Below are 13,619 nucleotides of genomic sequence, written 5' to 3'. Positions count from 1 at the left end.
ACTGGTTGATCATTCTCTTTAGAAAGAAATCAATTCCACCATAAAAGCTGTCCACAGTTTTGCACAATCTCACATCCCCTCCCTCTTCACTATCTACCACCTTACTGTGATATCTGTTCTGGTAGTGATCTAAGACTAACATCTTCCATTATTTGAATCTCCCACTTACATATCCAAGACTTTTCTTGTGCTGCACCATTTCTCTTTATTGCAGTAACCCAAGCAATCAGGCTAATTCCCAGTGTCCACAGTTTTTAATATACCCTTGAACTTTTTTAAGAAAAATTGTTTAACAATGTCATTTTTATCCGTTTCTTCTTTCTACATTTTTTTCTCAAAATGTGTATACTTGTTTCAATCATTGCCCACATACTTCATGAACGCAATAGCACTTCACTTCATTATGTACAAGCATATTGTCTGGTAACCAGCTCATGCAACCGTACTTGCATAAACATTTTTATTGGAAAGATGACTATACAATGCAAGAATTTACAATAATCAAATGTATACAGCAAATCGACAAGTCTGGAGTCACTCTGTGTGACTGTAGACTTATGAATCCCCCCCCAGCGCACACACTGTGTGCTGTGTGGATTTGCCGGCTTCAGACCCTGGAACAGAGGGTATATATGAGTTATATGTACTTCCGTTCAGCGCCCATCTAGTGGGCATGGCCTCACTCCATATACTTGTATTGAGCGAGGCCATGCCCCGTCTAGTGACATGGCCGTGCATTGGGAGCCAACTGGACAAGCTCTAGCTGGGAATATGTGTAACTCATACATACCCTCCGGTCCCGGTTCAGAAACTGGTGAATCCCCGCAGTGCGTGCCCTGGGGGGACTCATAAGTCTGCAGTCACACAGAATGATTGAAGGCTTATTGATCTGGACCAGACAACTCCTTTAACATTCCAGTTTGCCTTATTCATATATTTTTCTTATGCAGAACTCTGGAAGAAGCCAGTTATGAAAGAGAATTTTTCACCCGGAAGGCCACAAATTGTTGAAAAATTTGTACAGCAGCTAATGAGTGAACATCGGGGCAACTCTGCAGAGGTAAGATTTATGAAACATCTTTAGGAGTAAATGTACCTGTACACTGTCAATGGTTATTTCTCAAGACCCCTCCATAAACTTGCACTCTCAGAATGGCCTAAACTGTAATGAAAAATGCACCCAATTTGTTAAGTGTACCTCTTAATAAAAATTGCATCTTACACCAGCTTACTTTTTAGTTTCATCAGTTTTATTAAAGATTTGAACCGTATTTAGAAATGCGTTATGAAACGTTAATACCAGTAAGAATAACAAACAAGAAAAGAGATACAGGAATTATCAGCATCCAGCCATAACGGAAAATGGAACAGTTTGCTTCAGATCCGGAGCCTAAACCCCCAATAATGATCGACCAATGCAGTTAGACTATTTTCACAAGCAGCATTTTTTAATGCAAATTACAGCTGCTTTTTACAGTACCAGTATATGAGTTTTCAGAGATCTCATGCACTTGCTTGTTCTTTTGCTCTAGTTAAATTTGAGAACTGCAGTGGTTTTTAAATCTGCATTAAGTGAGTTCTTTCAGCATTTTGCAACATTTTTCAATGTTTTTTTCCACCCGTAGTAATGAGAAAGTGAAAAATGCTTAAAAAAAAGCACAAATTGTTTATACACCATTTTTGGTGAATAACATTCAATTTTTTGAATGTGTTGTGCAAAAAAAGCACCTTAAGGGATAAGTGGGGTTTCAATATGGAATAGAACCAAAAAAAAGTGCTGAAGACCCCTAAAACTTAACTTTTATTAATATATTAAAAATACTCTCAATACTAAAAAAAGAGGTGCTAAAAGCAAACAAGGACCACCAGGGACAAAATAAAAACAGTTGGAGGTATAATAACCAAATGTAAAGAGAAAAGGGGGCCTGCTCTCTCCCTAAAAATGCCCTGAGAGTCACCCTGCCTACCAGCGGAGGTTGGCACCCTAGTTGTTGACATGATGGCACCCCCGCTCCACATCGGTAGCCCTGAAGACCCTATAACACCCTTGTTCTGTCCTCACTAAATGAGGCAGGCTCATTGTAGCTATCCAGTCAGCTAAACCGCTATACCGGGGTCCAATAAGGAGACTGTGGTTGAGTCTGTGCTTTATTAAACGTAGTGGTATATTGATGCGGTGAAACTGTTAACAATGATATACATGGAATCAGTACATGGTATAGAACGATACATACTACACATGATAAACATTATGCATTACATTTAGAAGGCTAGTAACTGAACTAGGAGTGCAACTGGTTAAGCTAGGCTAATATAGAGCAGAAATATCTAGAGAAAAAACATAAAGACATACCGGCAATGCAATCGCAAGGGGAATGAAGAGTAAGCGTCTTCCCTGGAAGGCAAACTAGAGGAAGTGAATGAAAACTGGAGGGAAATGTGGGCTGAGCTACCATAATGCATTGCAAAGGAGGATCAGACATAAAAAATACATAGCAGAAAAATAGAACAGTCAATATATCTCTGACCGCTAGAGGGAGCCAAAGCACTACAGATGAATAAAGGCATGAATATATCAATACTGTATACTGAGAAACTGCGATTATGCAAACAAATAATTGGAGGCAACAAATTAGATGGCGGAGACAGAACACTCCCCGTCTGACATCAACGGATGTCACTACTCCTTTCTTCCGAAGGCAACAATAGGACCAGTTCAGATACCGGTCTGGAAAATGTCTTAGGTTCATTCCCTTTGGTCATCCTTAGTTCAACTTTGCGGACATTGCCATCCTTGCTGGGGAACGTTGCGGTAACTAGACCAAGTGGCCACTGGTTCCGGTGAATTTGACAGTCCTTCACAAGAACAAGGTCACCTACGTTCAGATTAGGTTTAGTAGATTGCCACTTCGTACGTGGCTGCAGAGTAGACAAATATTGTTTGCGCCACCTGTCCCAGAAAGTATTTGCAAGACTTTGTACCTGTCTCCATTGGCGCTTGTAGAGGTCCTTAGCGTCGAATCCTCCTGGAGGGGCACTGGACAGTCCCGTTTTCTGGGTAAGTAGAGTAGCTGGAGTCAATAACAAGGGCTCCTCAGGGTCGTTAGGAACTGGAACCAGGGGTCTTGCGTTAATTATAGCTGCAGCTTCTGCCATGAAGGTGATGAGGCTTTCATGGGTGAGCCTCGCTGCCCCTTCTTGAAGAAGAGTGGAGTCAAGAATTCTCCGTACTAGACCAATCATTCGCTCCCAAGATCCTCCCATATGTGAAGAATGAGGTGGGTTGAATGACCATGTGCAACTTTGGTCACTGAGGAACCTCTCAAGAGTCTTATAGTCTAGATTTGAAGGTATTCCCAATTCCTTTGCTGCACCGACGAAGTTGGTACCTCTGTCTGAGCGTATGTGCTTGATAGGACCACGGATGGCAATAAAGCGTCTTAAGGCATTGATGAAGCTTGACGTGTCGAGGGACTCAATGACCTCTATGTGGACGGCTCTGATTGACATGCAAGTGAACATGACTGCCCAACGTTTACTATTGGCTTGGCCGCCTCTAGTACGACGTGTAACAACTGACCAAGGCCCGAACACATCGAGACCAACGCTGGTAAAGGGAGGGTCTGGGCTGAGTCTATCTGCTGGTAGGTCAGCCATCTTTTGAGTTTGAGTCGAACCACGAAGCTTACGGCAGGTAATACATTTGTAGATGACACTACTGATGAGTCTCTTTGCACCAACGATCCACACACCGGCAGACCTGATGGCTCCTTCAGTAAATAGTCTTCCTTGGTGCTTGACCAGATTGTGGTAATGTTGTACGATTAGGTAGGCAACATGACATTTTCCGGGAAGTATAAGAGGGAATTTCTCCACAAACCCCATCTCAGCTTCTTTGAGTCGGCCTCCTACTCTCAGTAGGCCACTGTTGTCGATGAATGGGTCGAGTTTTCTCAATACGCTGCTCACTGGTATTGGAGCTTTGTTTATAAGACATTGGATTTCTGCAAAGTAGGATTCTCTTTGAACAGTGAGGATGATGTGATTTCTAGAGAACTCTAAGTCGGAGGTAACATAGGTATTTTTACAAAGATGCCAACCTTTACATTTTTCTGTGCCACAAGTTCTGGTGGTCTTGAATGAGCGAGCTATATGAGTCAGGCAGGTAATAGCTCGAGTAAGTGACTTCCAACTTGAGAATCTGTCGAACCTGCAAGATCCAAGCTGGATGACAGAGGTCATTGTATGAAGTGTAGACACCTGAGGGCGGATTTCAACATCTGAGTCCTCTCCTACTAGTTCAAAGGTGTCTGGAAAACATTCCTCAATGTGCAATAATTTTGGTCCTGACAGCCACGTTGTGCTTCCTAGTCGACTTGCGTCAACTGCTCTAGTTGCATGATCTGCAGGATTCTGGTCTGTGGGTATGTAATGCCACTGCTTTGGATGAACTGATCTCCTGATTCGTAGCACTCTGTTATTGACATAAACGTAGAATCGCCTGGTTTCGTTGTGGATATATCCCAGGACTACTTTGCTGTCCGAGTAGAACTTGGCCTGTGTCAGGTCGATATCCATTTCGGATGTGATGAACTCTGCTAACTCAATGGCTAGGACTGCGGCACAAAGCTCTAACCTGGGTATAGTGTGCTCTGGTTGTGGTGCGAGTTTGGCCTTTCCCATAATGAAACCAATGTGGCACTGACATTTGGAATCTACAGTTCTCAGGTAGGCAACAGCGGCAATCGCTTTGACAGAAGCATCTGCAAATACGTACAGTCTTTGGCTTTGTATTTCAGTAGATGGCACAGGGGCGTATGGTCTTGGGACATTCAGGTTGGAGAGTGCCGCTAACGAGTTCTTCCACTCTTCTCACTGGATCCTCTTATCAGGTGGCAGAGGTGCATCCCAGTCAGATGTTTCCCTAGTTAAGTCTCTTAGTAGGGCCTTGCCTTGTATAGTAACAGGAGCTGCGAAACCCAAGGGATCGTACAGACTGTTGATGGTAGACAGGACGCCTCTACGTGTGAAAGGCCTTTCTTCCTGGTTGACCTGAAAGGTGAAAGTGTCTGACTGTAGATTCCAGAGAAGCCCAAGGCTGCGTTGCATTGGTGCGGGGTCTGACCCCAGGTCCAGGTCTCTGAGACCATTACATAGGTCCTGAGAAGGGAACGCTTCCATGAGTTCTTGGCTGTTTGAGGCTATTTTATGAAGCCTAAGGTTCGAGCAGGCAAGCATGTCCTGGGCTCTCCTGAGAAGACTGATGGCAGTCTCAATTGAAGGCATTGCTTTGAGACAGTCGTCGACATAAAAGTCCTTTTCTATGAATCTTCTGACATCTTCTCCGTATTCTGCTTCTCCTTCCTGAGCTGACCTTTTGAGTCCGTAAATGGCGACGGCAGGGGAAGGACTGTTGCCGAAGATGTGCACTCTCATGCGGTACTCTGTGACTTCTTTAGTAGGATCATTGTCTCTGTACCAGAAGAATCTTAGGAAGTTCCTGTCTCTCTCTCTCACAAGGAAACAATGGAACATTTGCTGGATGTCAGCGATGAAGGCAATGGAATCCTTACGGAAGCGCATAAGTACTCCCAGCAGTTTGTTATTGAGGTCTGGTCCTGTTAGTAGAACGTCATTTAGGGAGACATCATTAAATTTGGCACTGGAATCGAACACGACTCTAATCTGGCCTGGTTTCTTAGGGTGGTATACTCCGAACATGGGTAGGAACCAGCATTCTTCAGAGTCTTTGAGAGTGGGAGCTAGTTCTGCGTGACAGTTTTCAAAAATCTTTGACATGAAGGAGAAAAAGTGATCTTTCATCTCTGGTTTCTTTTGCAGATTACGTTTGAGAGAGGAGAAACGTTGTAATGCCTGATTTTTGTTGTTCGGTAGACGTGGTCTGTGGGTTTTGAAGGGAAGAGGTGCGACCCAGCTGTTGGTCTCATCTTTAACGAGTCCCTTGTCCATTACCTCTAAGAACAACTTGTCCTCTACCGACATTGCCACTTGGTTGTCCTGTTTAGTTCTCTGGAAGACTGTGCACCCTAACTGATCCTCATAGCTTCCCGACACTATACTGCTGTCGTGAGTAAAGTCTATTAAATGATTGGGCAGTTGGATGCTGTGTGGCAGTTCCCTGACATGGAACTCATTGTTACAAGGTTGAAACAGAGATGGTCGTCCTTTCTCCAATGTATTTGTCAGCATGCTTGTCACAGAAGATGGGGCGTGCATGTGTCCCAAGCATACGTTGCCAATTATGACCCATCCTAGGTCTAGCTTTTGGGCATAGGGAGCATTGTGGAGTCCATTGATATGACGTCTCACTTTATGAACCTGCAGGATATCTCTCCCCAACAGCAGAATTATCTGGGCCTGATGGTCGAGTTCTGGTATAAGGTGTGCTATTTGCTTTAAGTGAGCGTGATGGATTGCTACATCTGGCGTAGGGATTTCAGATCTGTTGTCTGGGATCTGGTTACATTCGATGATCGTAGGTAGTGGTAGGCAGAATTGTCCGTCTAATGACTCGATTTGGTAGTCTGTAGCTTTCCTGCCTGCTGTTGTCACAGTACCTGCACATGTCTTTAATGAGTAGGGAGTGCTTGGCCCTTTGATGTTGAATAGGTCAAAGAAAGTTGATCTAGCCAAGGATCGATTACTTTGATCATCCAAGATAGCATACAGTCTTACAGCCTGGTCTCTATGGCCTTTTGGGTATACTCTGACAAGGCATATTTTTGAACAGGACCTACTGTCTATTGTCCCTTTGCAGACCTCGGTACATTGTGAAGTGATCTCTGGCGTAGCTGTATCAGTGTTCCTTTCCTCCCCGCCATGCTCACTGTCAGCTGGCGTGTTTTGTGCACTCCATGGAGCCGGGCCAGGGTGTAGAGCAGTGTTATGGTCTGTGGTGCCACATTCTGTGCATTTTACACTGACCTTGCAGTCCTTGGCGAGATGAGTTGTGGACGAGCAGCACTTGTAGCAGATACCGTTCTCTTTCAGGAAGCTTCTGCGGTCTGGCATAGATTTTCCTCTGAAGGCTCTGCATTTCAGGAGAGGATGAGGCTTCTGATGAAGTGGGCACTGCTTGTCAGGGTCCTGCACCTTTGTCTCTGATTGAGAGCAGCCAGCAGACCTGTAATTAGAACCTGGAGAAGAAACATAAGTCTTGTGTACTGCCACAGATGTTCTGCGTGGATTTGCAGGTGGTGACGGTGTGGCATATGGCATTGCAAAGTCAAAGCTGGGATCGTTTCTAATTCTCGCTTGTTGGTGTATAAAGTCTACAAAAACGGAGAAGGGGGGAAATGGAACACTGTGTTTGTATTTGTACGTGGAACCATGTGTGAGCCACCTCTCCTGTAGATTGTAGGGCAACTTCTGGACTATAGGGTTAACACCTCTGGCTGTGTCGAGAAATGCAAGTCCCTGTAGGTCGTCCTCGTATTTGGCAACTTGGACTTCCTTTAGTAGGTCGCTTAGCTCTCTAAGTTTCTGGAGACCTTTGTTAGAAATTTTAGGAAAGTCATCGATTCTTTTGAACAAGGCTCTTTCTATTACTTCTGCTGAGCCGTAACACTCATCCAGCCTCTTCCAGATCTCTTTGAGGCCGGTCTCAGGGCGGTTTATATTAATGTCTCTGATCCTTACTGCGTGTTTGACTGACTCTCCTCCCAGGTATTTGACTAACAGGTCTATCTCTTCCCTGTGTTGTAGCCCCAAGTCTCTAATGACATTTTGGAAGGAAGCTTTCCAAGCTCTGTAACCTTCAGCTTGGTCAGTGAATTTCATGAGTCCCTTGGCAACCAGTTCACGTCGTGTGAAGAACTTGGCAAATTCTGTTGTGAACCGGTTGTCGGTGGAGTACACTGGTGATGGATCGCCCTGATAGTGATGTGAGGTGCGTTCATACCTGTTAGTGTCCTCAGGGTGGCGCCAGCCGGTGTCGTATTGCTTCGGTCTGACGTACGGTGTGTCAGCAGGGTGATCCACGTTGGTTACCTGGTGAGGGGCAAGGTAGTCATTAGCAGAGTCGTTTTGTCTCACGTTTTCGAGTTTGTTTCTGTCCTGGAGCTGAGCCTCGTGGTGACTCTCGCTCACTTCGCTGGAGACGTCGTATTCTCGTTCTGGTGCTGGTTCAGGGTTATAGTTTGGATCAGGAAGTTCATTAACATACTGAGATGTGCGTTGTGGTGTGTCTTGTAGTGGAAACTCCAGACTTGACGTACTGCTTTGGCTATGCAGCTTGGGGCTTTGCGCGGCTTCTAGCGATTCCGCTTCAGCGAGGGCTGCGGCAGCTTCCCTTTTTGCTGCTAGGCTTTCTAAGGCGGCATCCACACGTGCCTTTTCTAACTGCATCCTTCTCTCTTGATCGGCTCTCTCATGATCTATGCGTGCTCTCTCTAAGCGTGACCTTCTCTCTTCATCATCTAGGCGTGCTTTTTCTAATTTAAGTTGCATCTCTTGGTCAGCAAAGCTCGCTCGTATTTTGGCGGCTTCAGCATTTGCGCGGGCAATGGCAACCGCGCTGGTGATGGATGTTGTCTTTGAGGAAACGGAAGTAACAGATCTTGTTCTATGCGATTTGTGAGACATGGTGTCTTGGGAAAGTGCTTGGCTGTGCAGAGATTGCTGTAGCTGTATTTAGTCTCTGAGTAGCCGGTGACTTGAATCCCACTAGTTGGATGGCTGCCATTTCACTGTTCTGTCCTCACTAAATGAGGCAGGCTCATTGTAGCTATCCAGTCAGCTAAACCGCTATACCGGGGTCCAATAAGGAGACTGTGGTTGAGTCTGTGCTTTATTAAACGTAGTGGTATATTGATGCGGTGAAACTGTGAACAATGATATACATGGAATCAGTACATGGTATAGAACGATACATACTACACATGATAAACATTATGCATTACATTTAGAAGGCTAGTAACTGAACTAGGAGTGCAACTGGTTAAGCTAGGCTAATATAGAGCAGAAATATCTAGAGAAAAAACATAAAGACATACCGGCAATGCAATCGCAAGGGGAATGAAGAGTAAGCGTCTTCCCTGGAAGGCAAACTAGAGGAAGTGAATGAAAACTGGAGGGAAATGTGGGCTGAGCTACCATAATGCATTGCAAAGGAGGATCAGACATAAAAAATACATAGCAGAAAAATAGAACAGTCAACATATCTCTGACCGCTAGAGGGAGCCAAAGCACTACAGATGAATAAAGGCATGAATATATCAATACTGTATACTGAGAAACTGCGATTATGCAAACAAATAATTGGAGGCAACAAATTAGATGGCGGAGACAGAACAACCCTAAACATACCAAAAATAGAAAAAAACAGAAAAAACACATACACACATAGAAAAACGTATAATTTAACATATATATATTTCCCTGGTGGCCCTTGTTTTCTCTTAGGGGTCTTCAGCACTTCTTTTGGTTCTATATGTGCAGAAAAAGTGCGTTTTATTGTGAAAAGAGCAGATTTTGGCTGCAGCAAAAATGTTGTGTATGAATATAGCCTTAGAGATCACTGGATATTCAATGATGATGTATGTTAAAATTACTCCAAAGTTCAGCTTACTTTTTATTAAGACTGGCATAAAGTACGCCAGTTTTAATTAATGTCCATTTCTATCTTTATTTTTCTATTGTTGTTTGACATTTATGGATAGTATGAAGTACAGTATTCTTCAAAATAATAGCAGTCCAATATGACTAACCAGATTAATTTCTGTTTTTGGTATAAATTATATTGCCACATATCAATTTACCACTTGGTGCAGTAGATTTTAGGAAAACCAACAGACTCCGCATTCATGATCTGCGGAGTCTGTGTGTTAGAATAATCAATTGAAAGGGAGTGTGTTCAAAATAATAGCAGTGTGGAATTCAATTAGTGAGGTCAATCATTCTGTGAAGAAACAGGTGTGAATCAGGTGGCCCTTATTTAAGGGTGAAGCCAGGACATGTTGTACATGCATTTCTAGCGTACTTTGATTAAACAGTTGATTGGTGAGGGTAAAACTTATAAAGAAGTGCAGACAATGATAGGCTGTTCAACTAAAATGATCTCCAATGCTTTCAAATGGAAAGCCAAACGAGGGAGACGTGGAAGAAAACGGAAGACTACCATTCAAATGGATGGAAGAATAGCCAGAATGGCAAAGACTCAGCCAATGATCAGCTCCAGGATGATCAAAGACAGTCTTAAGTAACCTGTGAGTACTGTGACAGTTAGAAGATGACCGTGTGAAGCCAACCTCTTAGCAAGAAGTCCCCGCAAAGCCCCACTGTTAAAAAAAAGACATGTACTGAAGCAGATACAATTTGCCAAAGAACACGTCGACTGGCCTAAAGAGAAATGGAGAAACATTTTATGGACTGATGAAAGTAAAATTGTTCTTTTTGGGTCCAAGGGCCGCAAACAGTTAGCCAGACGACCCTCCAAACTCTGCATTCAAGCCACAGTACACTCTGAAGACAGTGAAGATGGTGGTGCAAGCATCATGATATGGGTATATTTCTCTTACTATGGTGCCAGACCTATTTACCGCATACCAGGGATCATGGACCAGTTTGCATATATTAAAATACTTGAAGAAGTCATGTTGCCTTATGCTGATGAAGATATGCCCTTGAAGTGGGTGTTTCAACAAGACAACGACCATAAATACACCAGTAAACAAGCAAATTCTTGATTCCAGTCAAACAAAATTGAGGTTATGGAGTGGCCAGCCCAATCCCCAGACCTTAATCTGATAGAACACTTATGGGGTGACATAAAAAATGCCGTTTATGAGGCAAGGCCAACAAATGTAAAAAAAAATTGTGAAATGTAGTCAAAGCTTCCTGAGCTGGAATAACAGCTGACAGGTGCCAGAAGTTGGTTGACTCAATGCAACATAGATGTGCAGCAGTTCTAAAAAAAAAACTGTGGGTACTGTAGTGCAGCTCTCACTGTATGTATTGGGGGACACTCGCTTGGCAACAGGATTAAGGCACACAGGAACAGTTTCTCACTTAAACAGACCATCCCGTTTATTTAAACACAGCATAAGCTGGATAGGGTACAGTGCGTTTCATTACATCCATGAACATAATAAGACACCAGTCTGTTATGCACCATATAGTCCATCATTACCGTGCAGCAGGTGTCTTTTCTGCACGGTGGACCCCGGACTGTGAACGCATCTTATATCGTCTCTTATTTATATTTGGTGCGTTTCGCCAGTCCTAACATTATACTAGCGCCAGGGTCTGGCTAGTAATGGCGGACGAACAGCGACTACAGCAGTACATCCAGCAGCTGGAGGGCAGGTTGGCGGCTCTCGAGCACACAACCTCAGCTGTAGATGTTACCGCAGTTGCTGTTCAGGCTGCTAGCGTGGCTGCAACTAGTTTGTCCACTGCCACCCCTGCTCCGACATTATCCCGTCTCCCGTTGCCAGACAAGTTTGCTGGTGACAGTAAGCTGTGTAGGGGATTCGTGAGCCAGTGTGCTATACATCTTGAGCTCCTGGCAGCACTTTTTTCCCACGGAGCGGGCTAAGGTTGGATTTATTATATCCCTCCTGTCGGACAGGGCGTTGGAGTAGGCTACGCCGCTGTGGGAGCGCGACGATCATGTCTTGAGCACTCTGAAGCAGGTCTTTTTGGGATCTCGTGTCACCCATGATACGGCGCTCCAACTGCTGACATTGACACAGGGTTCGTCCATGGTCAGCCATTTTGCTGTCCACTTCCAGACTTTGGCATCTGAGCTGGAGTGGCCAGATAAAGTCCTCATCCTTGTATTCTGGAGGGGACTAGCTGACCATGTGAAGGATGCCTTGGCCACTAGGGAAATTCCTGCCACACTGGAAGAGCTAATAGCAATATCTACCCGCATTGACCTTTGTTATAACGAGCGAAGGTTGGAGCGAGCCCAGTGTAGGCAGAGGTTTCGGCTGGCTCCCATCTCCACCAAACCTCAAGAATCTGCGGTCCAGGTGTCTGAGCCACATGAGACCATGGAGGTGACACGAGCGGGGTCTAAGTCCCGTACCATTCGTGCACTCAAGGTCTATCCTGTCTTCCAGCAGTCAAGACATTATGCCAGAAAATGTCCCCAGCGGTGGGAAAACATCAGTGTCTAGTGGTTGTAGGAGGAGGTACACTAGACACGGCGAAGTTTTCCTCCAAATTGTCCTTCAAGGGGACATTTACCATAGGCCCATCCACTCATTCTGTAGAGCTTTGCGTGGATTCTGGGGCAGAGGGCAACTTCATGTCTTCTGCCTTCACTCAACGGCACGCAATACCTCTGGTGATGCTCGCCAAACCAGTGACCGTACGAGTGGTGAATGGGTTGACTTGACACTGCCCTCACAGATAACACATGAGACCATCCCATTTACTCTTTCTATGTCGCCATCCCATCAGGAGATTATCTCCTTACTTGTCATTCCCGAGGCAATTGATGAGGTGCTGTTAGGGATACCTTGGCTACGGTATCACTCCCCTCATATTGAGTGGTCCACAGGGAGAATCTTCGGATGGAGTGAATCTTGTGAGGGTAGATGTCAGAGCGAGTGCGTTCAGGTTGCAACTACTGATGTACCCGCAGATCTTTCCTCTCTCCCCAAGCACTATTGGCCCTATGCGGACATGTTCTCCAAGAGGGCTGCGGAGACTCTTCCGCCTCACTGCCCCATGACTGTCCTATTGACCTCTTGCCTGGTGCTGAGCCTCCACGGGGTCGAGTCTACCCGTTATCTCTCCCAGAGACGGAGGCAATGTCTCAGTACATCCAGGAGAATCTGGCAAGTGGGTTCATTAGGAAGTCAGTGTCACCCGCAGGGGGTGAGTTCTTCTTCGTGCAGAAGAACGGAGAATTACATCCCTGCATAGACTACAGGGGTCTTAATGCCATAACCGTTAAGAATTAGTACCCTCTGCCACTTATATCTGAGCTCTTCGATAGGTTGCAGGGGGGCGAGGGTATTTACTAAGCTTGATCTGCGGGGTGTTTACAACCTGATTCGCATCCGTGAGGGGGACGAATGAAAGATGGCATTCGGGCTCTGTAATGCTCCTGCTGTTTTCTAAGACTTTGTGAACGATATCTTCCGGGAAATGCTCACCACCTCGGTCGTAGTCTATTTGGATGATATTCTCATCTACTCTCCAGATATAGACTCCCACCGGAGAGATGTTTGCAAAGTCTTCGACCTCTTTCGGGCAAACTCCCTCTATGCCAAGTTGGAGAAGTGTGTGTTTGAGCAGGAGTCCTTGCCTTTCTTGGGCTATATCATCTCCGCCCGGGGGCTGGCCATGGATCCAGCCAAGCTACAGGCTGTGATGGACTGGCAGGAACACCATTCTCTCAAAGTGGTGCAGTGCTTTATAGGGTTCATCAACTTTTATCGCCAGTTCATTCCCCACTTCTCAACCTTGGTAGCTCCCCTGGATGCCCTCACCAAGAAGGGAGCTAATCCCAAATTGTGGTTGGAGGAGGTCTCCAAGGCCTTCCTCTCTATCAAGTCACACTTCGCTAGCGCTCCCATTTTACATCGCCCCGATGTTGATAAACCATTTATCATGGAGGTGGATGCCTCTTCTGTCAGTGCTGG

At 45.1% G+C, this 13,619-nt stretch overlaps 1 protein-coding gene across 2 annotated transcripts in view; it reads left to right on the top strand.

Moving 5' to 3' along the window:
• Positions 1–13,619, top strand: part of LOC143807719 (uncharacterized) — a 345,126-nt gene that overhangs the window by 205,758 nt on the left and 125,749 nt on the right. For both annotated transcript variants that reach the window (XM_077289578.1, XM_077289579.1), the window contains one exon: positions 951–1,060. In XM_077289578.1, the coding sequence (XP_077145693.1) occupies positions 951–1,060 (110 nt within the window). The remainder of the gene's footprint in view (positions 1–950; positions 1,061–13,619) is intronic.

This window comes from Ranitomeya variabilis, chromosome 2 (genome assembly GCF_051348905.1).
Source record: "Ranitomeya variabilis isolate aRanVar5 chromosome 2, aRanVar5.hap1, whole genome shotgun sequence".
In the NCBI taxonomy this organism is placed as follows: domain Eukaryota; kingdom Metazoa; phylum Chordata; class Amphibia; order Anura; family Dendrobatidae; genus Ranitomeya; species Ranitomeya variabilis.
This window is presented reverse-complemented; position numbering and strand designations above follow the sequence as displayed.